The 20,553-nt window shown below is 48.2% G+C and overlaps 1 protein-coding gene across 3 annotated transcripts in view; it reads left to right on the forward strand.

The window, feature by feature from the left end:
• SLC6A9 (solute carrier family 6 member 9) overlaps positions 1-20,553 on the forward strand; it is a 101,139-nt gene that overhangs the window by 57,992 nt on the left and 22,594 nt on the right. Inside the window, exon 1 of one of the 3 annotated variants that reach the window (XM_069981174.1) lies at positions 20,260-20,499. The exons of the other annotated variants lie outside the window; for them this stretch is intronic. Coding sequence (XP_069837275.1) covers positions 20,497-20,499 — 3 coding nt within the window. The 5' untranslated portion in view covers positions 20,260-20,496. Of the gene's footprint in view, positions 1-20,259; positions 20,500-20,553 lie in introns of those variants that run through there. 3 annotated transcript variants of the gene reach the window in all.

Genomic DNA, 20,553 nt, shown 5'->3' on the forward strand with positions numbered 1-20,553 from the left:
ATCTGGAGGATATATCAGTGCTGGAGCGTTATAAGAGGAGCGTCTGATATCAGTCATATATGATGCAATATCTGGCAGTTATATCAGTGCTGGAGCATTATAAAAGGAGCAGCTGATATCAGTCACATATGATGCAATGTCTGGAGGTTATATCAGTGCTGGAGCGTTATAAGAGGAGCGGCTGATATCAGTCAGATATTATGTAATATCTGGAGGATATATCAGTGCTGGAGTGTTATAAGAGGAGCAGCTGATATCAGTCATGTATAATGCAATATCTGGAGGATATATCAGTGCTGGAGCGTTATAAGAGGAGCAGCTGATATCAGTCATATATGATGCAATATCTGGAGGTTATCTTAGTGCTGGAGAGTTATAAGAGGAGCGGCTGATATCAGTCATATATTATATAATATCTGGAGGATATATCAGTGCTGGAGCGTTATAAGAGGAGCGGCTGATATCAGTCAGATATGATGCAATATCTGGAGGTTATCTTAGTGCTGGAGCGTTATAAGAGGAGCAGCTGATATCAGTCATATATGATGCAATATCTGGCAGTTATATCAGTGCTGGAGCGTTATAAAAAGAGCAGCTGATATCAGTCAGATATGATGCAATATCTGGAGGTTATCTTAGTGCTGGAGAGTTATAAGAGGAGCGGCTGATATCAGTCATGTATAATGCAATATCTGGAGGATATATCAGTGCTGGAGCGTTATAAGAGGAGCGGCTGATATCAGTCATATATGATGCAATATCTGGCAGTTATATCAGTGCTGGAGCGTTATAAGAGGAGCGGCTGATATCAGTCATATATGATGCAATATCTGGAGGTTATCTTAGTGCTGGAGAGTTATAAGAGGAGCGGCTGATATCAGTCATATATGATGCAATATCTGGCAGTTATATCAGTGCTGGAGCGTTATAAGAGGAGCAGCTGATATCAGTCATGTATGATGCAATATCTGGAGGTTATCTTAGTGCTGGAGAGTTATAAGAGGAGCGGCTGATATCAGTCATATATGATGCAATATCTGGCAGTTATATCAGTGCTGGAGCGTTATAAGAGGAGCAGCTGATATCAGTCATATATGATGCAATATCTGGAGGTTATCTTAGTGCTGGAGAGTTATAAGAGGAGCGGCTGATATCAGTCATATATGATGCAATATCTGGAGGTTATCTTAGTGCTGGAGCGTTATAAGAGGAGCAGCTGATATCAGTCATATATGATGCAATATCTGGCAGTTATATCAGTGCTGGAGAGTTATAAGAGGAGCAGCTGATATCAGTCATGTATAATGCAATATCTGGAGGATATATCAGTGCTGGAGCGTTATAAGAGGAGCGGCTGATATCAGTCATATATGATGCAATATCTGGCAGTTATATCAGTGCTGGAGTGTTATAAGAGGAGCAGCTGATATCAGTCATATATGATGCAATATCTGGCAGTTATATCAGTGCTGGAGCGTTATAAAAAGAGCAGCAGATATCAGTCAGATATGATGCAATATCTGGAGGTTATCTTAGTGCTGGAGAGTTATAAGAGGAGCGGCTGATATCAGTCATGTATAATGCAATATCTAGAGGATATATCAGTGCTGGAGCGTTATAAGAGGAGCGGCTGATATCAGTCAGATATGATGCAATATCTGGCAGTTATATCAGCGCTGGAGCGTTATAAGAGGAGCGGCTGATATCAGTCATATATGATGCAATATCTGGAGGTTATCTTAGTGCTGGAGAGTTATAAGAGGAGCGGCTGATATCAGTCATATATGATGCAATATCTGGCAGTTATATCAGTGCTGGAGCGTTATAAGAGGAGCAGCTGATATCAGTCATGTATGATGCAATATCTGGAGGATATATCAGTGCTGGAGCGTTATAGGAGGAGCGGCTGATATCAGTCATGTATAATGCAATATCTGGAGGATATATCAGTGCTGGAGCGTTATAAGAGGAGCGGCTGATATCAGTCATATATGATGCAATATCTGGAGGTTATCTTAGTGCTGGAGAGTTATAAGAGGAGCAGCTGATATCAGTCATATATGATGCAATATCTGGCAGTTATATCAGTGCTGAAGTGTTATAAGAGGAGCAGCTGATATCAGTCATATATGATGCAATATCTGGCAGTTATATCAGTGCTGGAGCGTTATAAAAGGAGCAGCTGATATCAGTCATATATGATGCAATATCTGGAGGTTATCTTAGTGCTGGAGAGTTATAAGAGGAGCGGCTGATATCAGTCATGTATAATGCAATATCTGGAGGATATATCAGTGCTGGAGCATTATAAGAGAAGCAGTTTATATCAGTCACATGACACTTTCCAATAAAAGTCAAGAGAGTCAGCTGCATTCCACAGGCTTCTATAGCCTATGTGGCTGCTGTAAAGCAGATCTCTAACAGCTGTAATAGACAGTGCAGGTAAAATAATGAATCTGAATAATCTCCTATGGCTAGTCAGTAATCTGGGATATGTAATAATCTGGCACTGATCGTGGTAATACTAGATTAAAGGGGTATATCCATCTCAACTAATATAGGCAAAGCACTTCAAACCAGTGGGCGATATTTAATTCACACACCAAAGCTGTGCTATGTAGAATACATATCATCTACTGCTTGGAAGTGCTGTCTCCGTTGGTGCTTTGGATAATCTGTTTTATGGTTGGTCCAGTGCGGTGAGGCGAGCACCCTACTACCATATCTTCTACTGCATTACTTCTACTTATCATTTTTGTATTAACTAATATAGATAAAGTTGTAGGCCTTGCCAAGATAAATATTTTTGCATTCACCTAGCAAACGTACCTCCTTCTCCCGATCTGCCTGTTTTATCACTCTGCTGTACAAGCAGGACTATATGAATATAACATGTAGAGATGTTAGGGAGAATTTTTTGAGCAATCATTTATTTGCTCAAAATTTGGGACTTTGATGCGTTTAGCCAAAAAATGGCATTGTGTAAAAAATCGCTACTTTTTTAAAGGTTTTCTGGTAAAAACACCAATAGCATATATATATATGTATATATATATTATATACCAATCAGACTACTGCCTTTAGAGCAGAGTGGTGGTCGGTAACCTAGACAACAAGCTGTTTACAATGGGAGGGGAACAGCAGCTTATCAGAAGGAGGTATGTTTGCTAATTTAGGGCCCTTGCACACTGAGTAAAATAGGCGGAATTTACGAGCGGAGTCCATGCGGCTGATTCTGCTTGTCATTCAGCCTGTCCTATTGCTTCAATGGGATTTCTCTGGCGTGTCTGCTCTCCATTCAAAGAATGAACACGTTCATTCTTTGAGCAGAGAGCAGAGGTGCATGAGTAATCCCATTGAATAGGACAGGCTGAATCATGACAAGCAGAATCTGCCATGTGGACTCCACTCGTGTGCAAGGGCCCTAAGCATCTGTGCACACTGAGAAATAGGCGAGGAATAGGAGAGGAATTGAAGAGTATATTTTTCTGCTTGAAATTCCTCACTTATTCAGCTCTGGCAAAATAGGAGCAGAATTTGAGCGAAATGAAAGCAGAATTCCTCTAGCGGAATCTGCCCAAAGATTTGACATGTCAATTCTTTAGGTGGAAAGTGGATCCACGGCAAAAAAAAATTGCTCAAAAATTCTGCTAAACAATAGAGTGGAAATTCCATTGAACACAATAGGACATTGCTCTGTTAAGAGCATATTACACTTCAAATTCCTTGCATATTCCTCAGTGTGCACATACCCTAAATGTATTTACCTTGAAGTACCCTAAAAGTATAACTATAAGACTTGAGATAGGAATACCCCTCTAATGGAATTATACAATGCAGCAGCAACAATAGTGATTGTAGAAGGGATCAGGGGTGGACAGATCCTTTAGGTGGTCCCAAGTGTCCCCGCAGTCATGGGCAGGATACTTGTAGAAGTGTTATTTCTGCTATGTGCAGTTGATATAGGATGTAAGCAGTGAGATGGAGACGGGTCAGGGTCTGTCTGTCGGGGACATTGTGGTGGGGGGCATGCTGCTGGATGGTAATGGAAGCTTGTAATGTGGTTACTTCAGGATGAGTGCTCATGAATGAGGAGGACATCTGTGTGCGCCGCGCGGCTTCACACTTCCTGCATCCATGGCTGCCAATGAGCGACTCTAGAAATACCTCAGGGCTGCGACATCTCCCGCCCCGCACCCCAATATTAGGCAAAACCCATAGAATCATCAAGTAGATTATGAGGAATCTCCTTTGGGGTCTCTGCAGGTCCCTGTAGAAAAGATTAGGAGTTACAGTCATCGCTGTTGATAGGGTAGTGACAGCGACTGGTCTCTGTCTGTTGCCATCAGCTCAGTGGCTGTCTCTGTCTGTTGCCATCAGCTCAGTGGCTGCTGCGGTCTGTCGCCATCAGCTCGGTGGCCGTCTCTGCCAGTTGCCATCAGCTCGGTGGCTGTCTCTGCCAATCGCGATCAGCTTGGTGGCTGTCTCTGTCTGTCGCCTTTAGTTAGGGATTGTCTCTGTCTGTGGAGCATGCAGCGCAGTATTATCCGGTAATCTGCCGCACACTATGACGTAAATGAAACAGACCCTATTGTGGGTGTTGTGGCGTGTGCTTTGGATCCAACAACACTATACACTGTAACAAACCTCAATTGTTTTATGGCTTTAGTCTGTGGCAGCAAGCAGAGATCTCTTCAGACCTTGCACTAGGGCTGGGCGATATGGCCTAAAATTTATATCACGATATAATTTGATGCATGCACGATATAACGATATATCACGATATATCAATTTTTTTGTGTGTGTATACAAATTACAACACTTTAAGAATTTTTTAAGCTGTGTATTGTATAACAGATCTTTTTCCAAACAATGTAAAGATTAAGTGTTAGTAAAACACAAAATTGTTTAAAATAAAGTGCCAGTTATCAGCCCCCCTTGTGCCAGTCATCAGCCTTTCCCTGTGCCATCAGCCCACCCTGTGCCAGTCATCAGCCCTCCCCTGTGCCATCAGCCCCCCTTGCCAGTCATCAGCCCCCCTTGCCAGTCATCAGCCCCACTTGCCAGTCATCAGCCCCACTTGCCAGTCATCAGCCTTCCCCTGTGCCAGTTATCAGTCCTCCCCTGTGCCAGTTATCAGCCCCCCCCCTTGCCAGTTACCAGCCCCCCCCCTTGCCAGTTATCAGCCCCCCCACCCGGTGCCAGTCATCTCCCCCTCCCCTATGCCATCATCAGCTTTCCCTATGTGCCAGCCAAGCCCCATGCCATTGCCACATCATGTCCCCCCAGCCAGGGCCATCATCAGCCCCATGCCATAGCCATCTGCAACCCCCGACCCCCCTGCTACTTACCTTTCCTGCAGGGCTGGCTGATGGAGTCCGCGAGGCGAGACGGGCCGCGTCTTCTTCCCAGCATGCACTGGCAGAGACCTGACGTCACACGCATTGTCAGCTAGCGCGCTGACGATGCGTGAACGGAAGGCCCTGCAGCGCGGTACCACGGAGCGGTAAGTGAGAAGCTTATTCACTACCGCTCCGTGGGCATGTATCGCGATATGACGAAAATCTATATCGTCATCCGAATTGATGACGATATTTTTGCATATCGTTCATATCGCCCAGCCCTACCTTGCACAGTGTTGATGCTTTATTTACATGGGGCTGCACAGAGTTCTGGTACTCTGCTCAGCGGCCACAGCACCAAGTGTAATCGCTCATAACGCAGTCTTGTCCTATTTGGTTTCTTGGCCGGGGCTCATTTTTCTGGCTCTGCCCACAGGTGGATATATTTATGTTCTTCACAGGGAAAGCTGGGTGGTCCACCATAACATCATCCACAGGAATGGTACAGGAATGGCAGGTGATGTAATGGACAGAGCTCTGTGCAGCATCCAGGCTACTGTAACCACAGATGATCAATCAGAGATCTGCAGCCTTTAAACTATATAATTCAACTCCTCATCATTGTCAAGACCTCTGCTTGCTGTCAGTGAATGTGAGAAATAATTAGTTACATTCATAGGTTAAAAACTTCATACAAGATGAGGGTTGTTGTAGTTATTTTTCTATGTCCTTCTGCATCTTTTCTTGTCAGGATCCCTGCAATAGAATAGTAGCATTTTGAGCGGAGCATCCGGAGATGTCCCCCTTTATTACTCATTCTGCGTTCATTGTGCGCCTGGGTCGTAACTCTTCTCCTTTGTGTACAGGGCGATTCAGGTTGCCGCAGGAGCTGCGGCTTTGTTACATTCTCATGTGCGCAGCGATGAATGGACGCAGCGGAAGGACGCCCTCCCCGGACACAGGCTGACAGGAGAAGATGAGCTTCCCAAAACGTAAATCAGTTGCGCCAAGACAATTGGTGGTTAATCTCAGGACTGCCCACGTCGGACATCGCTTCCATTCATTGCGGACGATCCAGACAGCAGAGTATGGTGGCAGAATAAAAGCTTTGTGGATGGAGACCCCCACATTAGCATCTGAAAAAACAAGGTGCCGCGGCAAGAGCGTGAGATCCTGAGTGATCAGCCGCGGCCACAGCATAACCATTCCTGCAAACAGGATCCGCATATCTCTGGCCGCAGCGCAGTCTCCCGGTGACAGGCATGGGGAGGGGCGCATTATTAGGGGCTCTTCATCACAGAAAAGCACTGCTGGGATATGTTCACACAAAGTGCAGGATGTGTGGGACAGAAGCGATGTACCAGTAGAAAGGCATTTTGATGGATCTGAGCAGCGCGATTCCCGTCAATGGGTCACATAGTTCAAGATGTAATGTATGTAAGGCATGGTCAATGGTGTGGACTGTATTCTGCCGGTCATCTGGGAGGCACAAAATGCAATCCTGCTGTACACGTCCTGCACAAGCCTGAAGTAAACAGCGTTCACACGGGACCAGCAACGATGGCAGCCGCACTTGCCCCTAACCCTGCTAGGTGCCTGGGCATCATGATGAAGCCTGTATGACGATGTGTGCAGCCTCTGCTCCCCTATAGTTGCACATATAGCACTGGAGCCCCAAAGTGATGGATTAACCGCACCATGGGCCCCAAGAGGTTCACAGAAGCCTCCTACAAACACCATGGCCAAAGTATAAAAGAAAAATATTGTCCAAAGGATAGCCACAACAGCCCAAAGAAATGAAGAATAAACTTTTTGCATATAGAACAGGTATTACGCGTTTAGGGATCTCAACTCCCTTCCTCCGATAGGGCCCTTAATAATATTAATAATAATAATTTTAATTTATATAGCGCCAACAGATTCCGCAGAACTTTACAATTCTGGGGGTACATACATAGACAAAAATAGACGTTACAGAGCTATACATTGCACACTATCCTTGCACACTAAGAAAATCACATGGATTACTCTCTTGTCCCCGAATGAAGTTCTGCCGGTCCCATAGGCTTCATTTTATGGTGAGGCGGATTCCGTCGTCCGCCCAAAGAAGTGACATGTCAATTCTTTGGGTCGACGTCAGAATCCGCCAGAGCATAGACTGGAGAGTCAAGCAGGAGCGCAAGAGACGGAATTTGCGGCAAGTTATCCACTTGATTTCTTTAGTGAGCAAGGGCCCTTACAGTGCACTGAATATGCACTGTACAGAGATTATGCATTGCAGATTATCCATTGTACCTGAGGAAGGGAGTTGAGCTCCCAAAACACATAATACCTGTGCTATATGCAATAAATTATTTTCTTTTATTAATTTTGGCTGTTGTAAATAAGTACCATATATTTTTTTTTTATACCATGGTCAATTGTTATATGGGCCACTTTTGGGACCATCCCACCCACGGGCAGGGCCGTTTTAATACACTGGTGGGCCCAGTGCACAGACCTCAAGAGTGGGCCCCCTCTCCTTATAAAGCTTAACTGAATTATATTTATCAGGTATTATCACTGGGGCATTATACTCAGTGCATCAGGTTTTATGACAAGTTATAAAAAGGGAATATGGTCGGGGAGCATTCCTATGTCAGGTACAATACCCCTAAATCTTTATGAATAATGGAGAGTGAAGCTAGTGGGGGCACGTACAGACCTAATATCACCACTGGAACAGTTTCTGGCTATAACAGGTTCCCACTGTAGGGAGTATGGGTGTGTAAGCTCTTGTGTCCCCCCAGTCGTCCTCCTAGTCTGTAGGAGGAGGACTGGGGGACATAGGAGCTTACAGACTAGGAGGAGGACTGGGGGCACAGGAGCTTACAGACTAGGAGGACTGGGGGGGACACAGGAGCTTACAGACTAGGAGGAGGACTGGGGGGACACAGGAGCTTACAGACTAGGAGGACTGGGGGACACAGGAGCTTACAGACTAGGAGGACTGGGGGGACACAGGAGCTTACAGACTAGGAGGACTGGGGGGGGACACAGGAGCTTACAGACTAGGAGGACTGGGGGGGGGCACAGGAGTTTACAGACTAGGAGGACTGGGGGACACAGGAGCTTACAGACTAGGAGGAGGACTAGGGGACACAGGAGCTTACAGACTAGGAGGAGGACTGGGGGGGGGACAGGAGTTTACAGACTAGGAGGAGGACTGGGGGGGACACAGGAGCTTACAGACTAGGAGGACTGGGGGGACACATGAGCTTACAGACTAGGAGGAGGACTGGGGGACACAGGAGCTTACAGACTAGGAGGAGGACTGGGGGGACACAGGAGCTTACAGACTAGGAGGAGGACTGGGGGGGACAGGAGTTTACAGACTAGGAGGAGGACTGGGGGGGACAGGAGTTTACAGACTAGGAGGAGGACTGGGGGGGACAGGAGCTTACAGACTAGGAGGAGGACTAGGGGACACAGGAGCTTACAGACTAGGAGGAGGACAGGGGGGGGACAGGAGTTTACAGACTAGGAGGAGGACTGGGGGGGACACAGGAGCTTACAGACTAGGAGGACTGGGGGGACACAGGAGCTTACAGACTAGGAGGAGGACTGGGGGGGGGGGGCAGGAGCTTACAGACTAGGAGGAGGACTGGGGGGACATAGGAGCTTACAGACTAGGAGGACTGGGGGGACATAGGAGCTTACAGACTAGGAGGAGGACTGGGGGACACAGGAGCTTATACACTAGGAGGACTGGGGGGGACACAGGAGCTTACAGACTAGGAGGAGGACTGGGGGGGACAGGAGCTTACAGACTAGGAGGAGGACTGGGGGGGACACAGGAGCTTACAGACTAGGAGGAGGACTGGGGGGACACAAGAGCTTACAGACTAGGAGGACTGACTCAGTCCTTCTAGTCTGTAAGATCTTGTGACCCCCCCATCATACTAAGACTAAGATCCTGGGAAAGCTGGGTGGCCTCAGTCATACAATATAAGATGCAGGAAAGCTGGGTGACTTCTGAATGGCAGTAAGTGTTAAAATACCACCCGCGGTCTGTGCTGGGGGCGGGGCTTGAGACCAGGGGGTGGGGCTTATCGGGACATACTCCGGACAGGTCTGGTGGGCAAATCCTCTGTCAGTGGGCCCCGAGCTTCAATTCGCCCCCTCCACACACCCCCACACACACTCTGCCTGGGGAGAGGCTGGATGCTTGTCCCCTGCAGACAGGGCCAGCAGAGCATGTAATGCAGCCTGTAGCTGCTTCCTGTAAGACCCGGTCACTCTGCACTGTGCATGGTGACCAGGTCTCACAGGAAGCCGCTACAGTCCTCCTCCTTCCCGACCACCACCAGCCCCGCACTGTCACAGAGCGCCAACACTTGTGTCCTCAGCTCCTTACCCTTCACTGCTCTCCTCAGCGGTTGTGAAAATTTGTGCTGACTCAGCCGGGGCCCCTGTCACGTGATCTGAACCAGGGGGCCCGATGCATGTGCACCATATGCACCTAGGTTAAAGCGGCCCTGCCCACGGGTACTACCAGCTTTAGCAGTCCTCTGGTTTTAATATGACACCCTAATATCATTGTACGAGCCACACTGGCTGCTGTACCCCCATATTCTGTGAGGGGTGTTATGCGTCAAGCTCAAGCGGCAAATAGCAGTTATTACTTTGCACCCACACACTAATTATCCCTATAGTTCCCCAGCACACTAATTATCCCTATAGTTCCCCAGCACACTAATTATCCCTATAGTACCCCCCCGCACAGTAATTATCCCTATAGTACCCCCCCCCCGCACAGTAATTATCCCTATAGTACCCCCCCCCCCCGCACAGTAATTATCCCTATAGTACCCCCCCGCACACTAATTATCCCTATAGTTCCCCAGCACACTAATTATCCCTATAGTACCCCCCCGCACAGTAATTATCCCTATAGTACCCCCCCCCGCACAGTAATTATCCCTATAGTACCCCCCCCCCGCACAGTAATTATCCCTATAGTACCCCCCCGCACACTAATTATCCCTATAGTTCCCCAGCACACTAATTATCCCTATAGTTCCCCAGCACACTAATTATCCCTATAGTACCCCCCCCCGCACAGTAATTATCCCTATAGTACCCCCCCCCACACAGTAATTATCCCTATAGTACCCCCCCCGCACAGTAATTATCCCTATAGTACCCCGCACAGTAATTATCCCTATAGTACCCCCCCCCGCACAGTAATTATCCCTATAGTACCCCCCCCCCGCACAGTAATTATCCCTATAGTACCCCCCCCGCACAGTAATTATCCCTATAGTGCTCCCGCACAGTAATTATCCCTATAGTACCTCCCCGCACAGTAATTATCCCTATAGTACCCCCCCCCGCACAGTAATTATCCCTATAGTTCCCCAGCACACTAATTATCCCTATAGTACCCCCCCCGCACAGTAATTATCCCTAAAGTACCCCCCCCGCACAGTAATTATCCCTATAGTTCCCCAGCACACTAATTATCCCTATAGTACCCCCCCCCCCCGCACAGTAATTATCCCTATAGTACCCCCCCCGCACACTAATTATCCCTATAGTTCCCCAGCACACTAATTATCCCTATAGTACCCCCCCGCACAGTAATTATCCCTATAGTACCCCCCCACACAGTAATTATCCCTATAGTACCCCCCCGCACAGTAATTATCCCTATAGTACCCCGCACAGTAATTATCCCTATAGTACCCCCCCCGCACAGTAATTATCCCTATAGTACCCCCCCCCGCACAGTAATTATCCCTATAGTACCCCCCCCCGCACAGTAATTATCCCTATAGTGCTCCCGCACAGTAATTATCCCTATAGTACCTCCCCGCACAGTAATTATCCCTATAGTACCCCCCCCCCGCACAGTAATTATCCCTATAGTTCCCCAGCACACTAATTATCCCTATAGTACCCCCCCCGCACAGTAATTATCCCTATAGTACCCCCCCCCCGCACAGTAATTATCCCTATAGTTCCCCAGCACACTAATTATCCCTATAGTACCCCCCCCGCACAGTAATTATCCCTATAGTACCCCCCCCGCACAGTAATTATCCCTATAGTACTTCCCCGCACAGTAATTATCCCTATAGTACCCCCCCCGCACAGTAATTATCCCTATAGTACCCCCCCCGCACAGTAATTATCCCTATAGTACCCCCCCCGCACAGTAATTATCCCTATAGTACCCCCCCCGCACAGTAATTATCCCTATAGTACCCCCCCCCCGCACAGTAATTATCCCTATAGTACCTCCCCGCACAGTAATTATCCCTATAGTGCTCCCGCACAGTAATTATCCCTATAGTGCTCCCGCACAGTAATTATCCCTATAGTACCCCCCCCCCCGCACAGTAATTATCCCTATAGTGCTCCCGCACAGTAATTATCCCTATAGTGCCCCCACACAGTAATTATCCCTATAGTGCCCCCGCACAGTAATTATCCCTATAGTGCTCCCGCACAGTAATTATCCCTATAGTGCCCCTGCACAGTAATTCTCCCTATAGTACCCCCCGCACAGTAATTATCCCTATAGTGCCCCCGCACAGTAATTATCCTTATAGTGCCCCCGCACAGTAATTATCCTTATAGTGCCCCGCACAGTAATTATCCTTATAGTGCCCCCGCACAGTAATTACCCCTATAGTGCACCACACAGTAATTATCCCTATAGTGCCCCCCACACAGTAATTATCCCTATAGTGCCCCCGCACAGTAATTATCCCTATAGTGCCCCCCGCACAGTAATTATCCCTATAGTGCCCCTGCACAGTAATTATCCCTATAGTACCCCCCCCCGCACAGTAATTATCCCTATAGTACCCCCCCACACACAGTAATTATCCCTATAGTGCTCCCGCACAGTAATTATCCCTATAGTACCCCCCCCCCCCGCACAGTAATTATCCCTATAGTGCTCCCGCACAGTAATTATCCCTATAGTGCCCCCGCACAGTAATTATCCCTATAGTGCCCCCCGCACAGTAATTATCCCTATAGTGCCCCTGCACAGTAATTATCCCTATAGTACCCCCCCCCCCCCGCACAGTAATTATCCCTATAGTACCCCCCCACCACACAGTAATTATCCCTATAGTGCTCCCGCACAGTAGTTATCCCTATAGTGCTCCCGCACAGTAATTATCCCTATAGTGCTCCCGCACAGTAATTATCCCTATAGTACCCCCCCCGCACAGTAATTATCCCTATAGTGCTCCCGCACAGTAATTATCCCTATAGTGCCCCCACACAGTAATTATCCCTATAGTGCCCCCGCACAGTAATTATCCCTATAGTGCTCCCGCACAGTAATTATCCCTATAGTGCCCCTGCACAGTAATTCTCCCTATAGTACGCCCCGCACAGTAATTATCCCTATAGTGCCCCCGCACAGTAATTATCCTTATAGTGCCCCCGCACAGTAATTATCCTTATAGTGCCCCGCACAGTAATTATCCTTATAGTGCCCCCGCACAGTAATTACCCCTATAGTGCACCACACAGTAATTATCCCTATAGTGCCCCCCACACAGTAATTATCCCTATAGTGCTCCCGCACAGTAATTATCCCTATAGTGCTCCCGCACAGTAATTATCCCTATAGTGCTCCCGCACAGTAATTATCCCTATAGTGCTCCCGCACAGTAATTATCCCTATAGTACCCCCCCCGCACAATAATTATCCCTATAGTGCTCCCGCACAGTAATTATCCCTATAGTGCCCCCACACAGTAATTATCCCTATAGTGCCCCCGCACAGTAATTATCCCTATAGTGCTCCCGCACAGTAATTATCCCTATAGTGCCCCTGCACAGTAATTCTCCCTATAGTACCCCCCGCACAGTAATTATCCCTATAGTGCCCCCGCACAGTAATTATCCTTATAGTGCCCCCGCACAGTAATTATCCTTATAGTGCCCCGCACAGTAATTATCCTTATAGTGCCCCCGCACAGTAATTACCCCTATAGTGCACCACACAGTAATTATCCCTATAGTGCCCCCCACACAGTAATTATCCCTATAGTGCTCCCGCACAGCAATTATCCCTATAGTGCTCCCGCACAGTAATTATCCCTATAGTGCTCCCGCACAGTAATTATCCCTATAGTGCCCCTGCACAGTAATTCTCCCTATAGTACCCCCCGCACAGTAATTATCCCTATAGTGCCCCCGCACAGTAATTATCCTTATAGTGCCCCCGCACAGTAATTATCCCTATAGTGCTCCCGCACAGTAATTATCCCTATAGTGCCCCTGCACAGTAATTCTCCCTATAGTACCCCCGCACAGTAATTATCCTTATAGTGCCCCCGCACAGTAATTATCCTTATAGTGCCCCGCACAGTAATTATCCTTATAGTGCCCCCGCACAGTAATTACCCCTATAGTGCACCACACAGTAATTATCCCTATAGTGCCCCCCACACAGTAATTATCCCTATAGTGCTCCCGCACAGTAATTATCCCTATAGTGCCCCTGCACAGTAATTCTCCCTATAGTACCCCCCGCACAGTAATTATCCCTATAGTGCCCCCGCACAGTAATTATCCTTATAGTGCCCCCGCACAGTAATTATCCCTATAGTGCTCCCGCACAGTAATTATCCCTATAGTGCCCCTGCACAGTAATTCTCCCTATAGTACCCCCCGCACAGTAATTATCCTTATAGTGCCCCCGCACAGTAATTATCCTTATAGTGCCCCGCACAGTAATTATCCTTATAGTGCCCCCGCACAGTAATTACCCCTATAGTGCACCACACAGTAATTATCCCTATAGTGCCCCCCACACAGTAATTATCCCTATAGTGCTCCCGCACAGTAATTATCCCTATAGTGCCCCCGCACAGTAATTATCCCTATAGTGCCCCCCGCACAGTAATTATCCCTATAGTGCCCCTGCACAGTAATTATCCCTATAGTACCCCCCCCCGCACAGTAATTATCCCTATAGTACCCCCCCCCACACAGTAATTATCCCTATAGTGCTCCCGCACAGTAATTATCCCTATAGTGCCCCCGCACAGTAATTATCCCTATAGTGCCCCCCGCACAGTAATTATCCCTATAGTGCCCCTGCACAGTAATTATCCCTATAGTACCCCCCCCCCGCACAGTAATTATCCCTATAGTACCCCCCCCCCGCACAGTAATTATCCCTATAGTACCCCCCCGCACACTAATTATCCCTATAGTTCCCCAGCACACTAATTATCCCTATAGTACCCCCCCGCACAGTAATTATCCCTATAGTACCCCCCCCCCGCACAGTAATTATCCCTATAGTACCCCCCCCCCGCACAGTAATTATCCCTATAGTACCCCCCCGCACACTAATTATCCCTATAGTTCCCCAGCACACTAATTATCCCTATAGTTCCCCAGCACACTAATTATCCCTATAGTACCCCCCCCGCACAGTAATTATCCCTATAGTACCCCCCCCACACAGTAATTATCCCTATAGTACCCCCCCCGCACAGTAATTATCCCTATAGTACCCCGCACAGTAATTATCCCTATAGTACCCCCCCCCCCCGCACAGTAATTATCCCTATAGTACCCCCCCCCCGCACAGTAATTATCCCTATAGTACCCCCCCCCCCCGCACAGTAATTATCCCTATAGTGCTCCCGCACAGTAATTATCCCTATAGTACCTCCCCGCACAGTAATTATCCCTATAGTACCCCCCCCGCACAGTAATTATCCCTATAGTTCCCCAGCACACTAATTATCCCTATAGTACCCCCCCCCGCACAGTAATTATCCCTAAAGTACCCCCCCCGCACAGTAATTATCCCTATAGTTCCCCAGCACACTAATTATCCCTATAGTACCCCCCCCCCCGCACAGTAATTATCCCTATAGTACCCCCCCCCGCACACTAATTATCCCTATAGTTCCCCAGCACACTAATTATCCCTATAGTACCCCCCCCGCACAGTAATTATCCCTATAGTACCCCCCCACACAGTAATTATCCCTATAGTACCCCCCCGCACAGTAATTATCCCTATAGTACCCCGCACAGTAATTATCCCTATAGTACCCCCCCCCCACAGTAATTATCCCTATAGTACCCCCCCCCCCGCACAGTAATTATCCCTATAGTACCCCCCCCCCGCACAGTAATTATCCCTATAGTGCTCCCGCACAGTAATTATCCCTATAGTACCTCCCCGCACAGTAATTATCCCTATAGTACCCCCCCCCCCGCACAGTAATTATCCCTATAGTTCCCCAGCACACTAATTATCCCTATAGTACCCCCCCCGCACAGTAATTATCCCTATAGTACCCCCCCCCCCGCACAGTAATTATCCCTATAGTTCCCCAGCACACTAATTATCCCTATAGTACCCCCCCCCCCCCGCACAGTAATTATCCCTATAGTACCCCCCCGCACAGTAATTATCCCTATAGTACCCCCCCCGCACAGTAATTATCCCTATAGTACCCCCCCCGCACAGTAATTATCCCTATAGTACCCCCCCCGCACAGTAATTATCCCTATAGTACCCCCCCCCCCGCACAGTAATTATCCCTATAGTACCTCCCCGCACAGTAATTATCCCTATAGTGCTCCCGCACAGTAATTATCCCTATAGTGCTCCCGCACAGTAATTATCCCTATAGTACCCCCCCCCGCACAGTAATTATCCCTATAGTGCTCCCGCACAGTAATTATCCCTATAGTGCCCCCGCACAGTAATTATCCCTATAGTGCTCCCGCACAGTAATTATCCCTATAGTGCCCCTGCACAGTAATTCTCCCTATAGTACCCCCCGCACAGTAATTATCCCTATAGTGCCCCCGCACAGTAATTATCCTTATAGTGCCCCCGCACAGTAATTATCCTTATAGTGCCCCGCACAGTAATTATCCTTATAGTGCCCCCGCACAGTAATTACCCCTATAGTGCACCACACAGTAATTATCCCTATAGTGCCCCCCACACAGTAATTATCCCTATAGTGCCCCCGCACAGTAATTATCCCTATAGTGCCCCCCGCACAGTAATTATCCCTATAGTGCCCCTGCACAGTAATTATCCCTATAGTACCCCCCCCGCACAGTAATTATCCCTATAGTACCCCCCCCCACACAGTAATTATCCCTATAGTGCTCCCGCACAGTAATTATCCCTATAGTACCCCCCCCCCGCACAGTAATTATCCCTATAGTGCCCCCGCACAGTAATTATCCCTATAGTGCCCCCCGCACAGTAATTATCCCTATAGTGCCCCTGCACAGTAATTATCCCTATAGTACCCCCCCCCCCCCCCGCACAGTAATTATCCCTATAGTACCCCCCCCACACAGTAATTATCCCTATAGTGCTCCCGCACAGTAATTATCCCTATAGTGCTCCCGCACAGTAATTATCCCTATAGTGCTCCCGCACAGTAATTATCCCTATAGTACCCCCCCCGCACAGTAATTATCCCTATAGTGCTCCCGCACAGTAATTATCCCTATAGTGCCCCCGCACAGTAATTATCCCTATAGTGCCCCCGCACAGTAATTATCCCTATAGTACTCCCGCACAGTAATTATCCCTATAGTGCCCCTGCACAGTAATTCTCCCTATAGTACCCCCCGCACAGTAATTATCCCTATAGTGCCCCCGCACAGTAATTATCCTTATAGTGCCCCCGCACAGTAATTATCCTTATAGTGCCCCGCACAGTAATTATCCTTATAGTGCCCCCGCACAGTAATTACCCCTATAGTGCACCACACAGTAATTATCCCTATAGTGCCCCCCACACAGTAATTATCCCTATAGTGCTCCCGCACAGTAATTATCCCTATAGTGCTCCCGCACAGTAATTATCCCTATAGTGCTCCCGCACAGTAATTATCCCTATAGTACCCCCCCCCGCACAGTAATTATCCCTATAGTGCTCCCGCACAGTAATTATCCCTATAGTGCCCCCGCACAGTAATTATCCCTATAGTGCTCCCGCACAGTAATTATCCCTATAGTGCTCCCGCACAGTAATTATCCCTATAGTGCTCCCGCACAGTAATTATCCCTATAGTGCTCCCGCACAGTAATTATCCCTATAGTGCTCCCGCACAGTAATTATCCCTATAGTGCCCCTGCACAGTAATTCTCCCTATAGTACCCCCCGCACAGTAATTATCCCTATAGTGCCCCCGCACAGTAATTATCCTTATAGTGCCCCCGCACAGTAATTATCCCTATAGTGCTCCCGCACAGTAATTATCCCTATAGTGCCCCTGCACAGTAATTCTCCCTATAGTACCCCCCGCACAGTAATTATCCTTATAGTGCCCCCGCACAGTAATTATCCTTATAGTGCCCCGCACAGTAATTATCCTTATAGTGCCCCCGCACAGTAATTACCCCTATAGTGCACCACACAGTAATTATCCCTATAGTGCCCCCCACACAGTAATTATCCCTATAGTGCTCCCGCACAGTAATTATCCCTATAGTGCCCCCGCACAGTAATTATCCCTATAGTGCCCCTGCACAGTAATTATCCCTATAGTACCCCCCCCCGCACAGTAATTATCCCTATAGTACCCCCCCCACACAGTAATTATCCCTATAGTGCTCCCGCACAGTAATTATCCCTATAGTGCCCCCGCACAGTAATTATCCCTATAGTGCCCCCCGCACAGTAATTATCCCTATAGTGCCCCTGCACAGTAATTATCCCTATAGTACCCCCCCCCCCGCACAGTAATTATCCCTATAGTGCTCCCGCACAGTAATTATCCCTATAGTGCCCCCGCACAGTAATTATCCCTATAGTGCCCCCCGCACAGTAATTATCCCTATAGTGCTCCCGCACAGTAAAGTAATTATCCCTATAGTGACCCCGCACAGTAATTATCCCTATAGTGCCCCCTCACAGTAATTATCCCTATAGTGCCCCCGCACAGTAATTATCCCTATAGTGCCCCCGCACAGTAATTATCCCTATAGTGCCCCTGCACAGTAATTATCCCTATAGTAACCCCCCGCACAGTAATTATCCTTATAGTACCCCCCCGCACAGTAATTATCCCTATAGTGCCCCCGCACAGTAATTATCCCTATAGTGCCCCCGCACAGTAATTATCCCTATAGTACCCCCCCGCACAGTAATTATCCCTATAGTGCCCCCGCACAGTAATTATCCCTATAGTACCTCCCCGCACAGTAATTATCCCTATAGTGCCCCCGCACAGTAATTATCCCTATAGTGCCCCCGCACAGTAATTATCCCTATAGTACCCCCCCCGCACAGTAATTATCCCTATACTACCTCCCCGCACAGTAATTATCCCTATAGTACTTCCCCGCACAGTAATTATCCCTATAATACCTCCCCGCACAGTAATTATCCCTATAGTACCCCCCCGCACAGTAATTACCCCTATAGTGCCCCCGCACAGTAATTATCCCTATAGTGCCCCCGCACAGTAATTATCTCTATAGTACCTCCCCGCACAGTAATTATCCCTATAGTGCCCCCGCACAGTAATTACCCCTATAGTGCCCCCGCACAGTAATTATCCCTATAGTGCCCCCGCACAGTAATTATCCCTATAGTGCCCCTGCACAGTAATTATCCCTATAGTGCCCCCGCACAGTAATTATCCCTATAGTGCACCACACAGTAATTATCCCTATAGTGCCCCCGCACAGTAATTATCCCTATAGTGCCCCTGCACAGTAATTATCCCTATAGTGCACCACACAGTAATTATCCCTATAGTGCCCCCGCACAGTAATTATCCCTATAGTGCCCCCGCACAGTAATTATCCCTATAGTGCCCCCGCACAGTAATTATCCCTATAGTGCCCCCGCACAGTAATTATCCCTATAGTGCCCCCGCACAGTAATTATCCCTATAGTGCCCCTGCACAGTAATTATCCCTATAGTACCCCCCCGCACAGTAATTATCCCTATAGTGCCCCCGCACAGTAATTATCCCTATAGTACCCCCCCGCACAGTAATTATCCCTATAGTGCCCCCGCACAGTAATTATCCCTATAGTACCCCCCCGCACAGTAATTATCCCTATACTACCTCCCCGCACAGTAATTATCCCTATAGTACTTCCCCGCACAGTAATTATCCCTATAATACCTCCCCGCACAGTAATTATCCCTATAGTACCCCCCCGCACAGTAATTACCCCTATAGTGCCCCCGCACAGTAATTATCCCTATAGTGCCCCCGCACAGTAATTATCTCTATAGTACCTCCCCGCACAGTAATTATCCCTATAGTGCCCCCGCACAGTAATTACCCCTATAGTGCCCCCGCACAGTAATTATCCCTATAGTGCCCCCGCACAGTAATTATCCCTATAGTGCCCCTGCACAGTAATTATCCCTATAGTACCCCCCCGCACAGTAATTATCCCTATAGTGCCCCCGCACAGTAATTATCCCTATAGTACCCCCCCGCACAGTAATTATCCCTATAGTGCCCCCGCACAGTAATTATCCCTATAGTGCCCCCGCACAGTAATTATCCCTATAGTGCCCCCGCACAGTAATTATCCCTATAGTGCCCCCGCACAGTAATTATCCCTATAGTGCCCCCGCACAGTAATTACCCCTATAGTGCACCACACAATAGCTACCCCTCCCCCACACACATAATTTACCCCTAATAGTTCCCACAATAGCGTATTCCACTACCCCTATAACATTGCCCCCACACACGTCATCCTCACCCCTCCCCCAGTAGTGTGCCCACACATTATTCCACCACCACTTACCTCACATTCCCCGGTCCCCACAATGCAAAGTCTCTTCTTCCTACTGGGCGCGTCCCGAGAATGCGCCGTACGTCATGACGTCACCACGCTGTCTGCGCCGGGGCGTGACGTGCTCGGCGGCTCCAGGTGAGGAGCGAGAATGTCGGAGAAGGAGGTCCCGTCTCCTGTATTAGGGGCAGTTGTCGCTCACAGCCCGGGGAGAAAGGAGCGGCTGTCACATGACCGAGAATCTGACAGGACTGGCGCAAAGACCCGAGCGACACCTCAGCATGAGCCATAACCACAGACTACTCACCTCATCATTGTGCACTGTGCGGATGTGCCTCACACAGGCACCAACCTGATGTCCATGGACCAAGTGTATGGTGTGTGGTACTACCATATCTAAGCTTATCATGCCATGCTGTCTACTAAATCAC

The sequence above is a fragment of the Dendropsophus ebraccatus genome, chromosome 8 (genome assembly GCF_027789765.1).
Source record: "Dendropsophus ebraccatus isolate aDenEbr1 chromosome 8, aDenEbr1.pat, whole genome shotgun sequence".
NCBI classification, from domain to species: domain Eukaryota; kingdom Metazoa; phylum Chordata; class Amphibia; order Anura; family Hylidae; genus Dendropsophus; species Dendropsophus ebraccatus.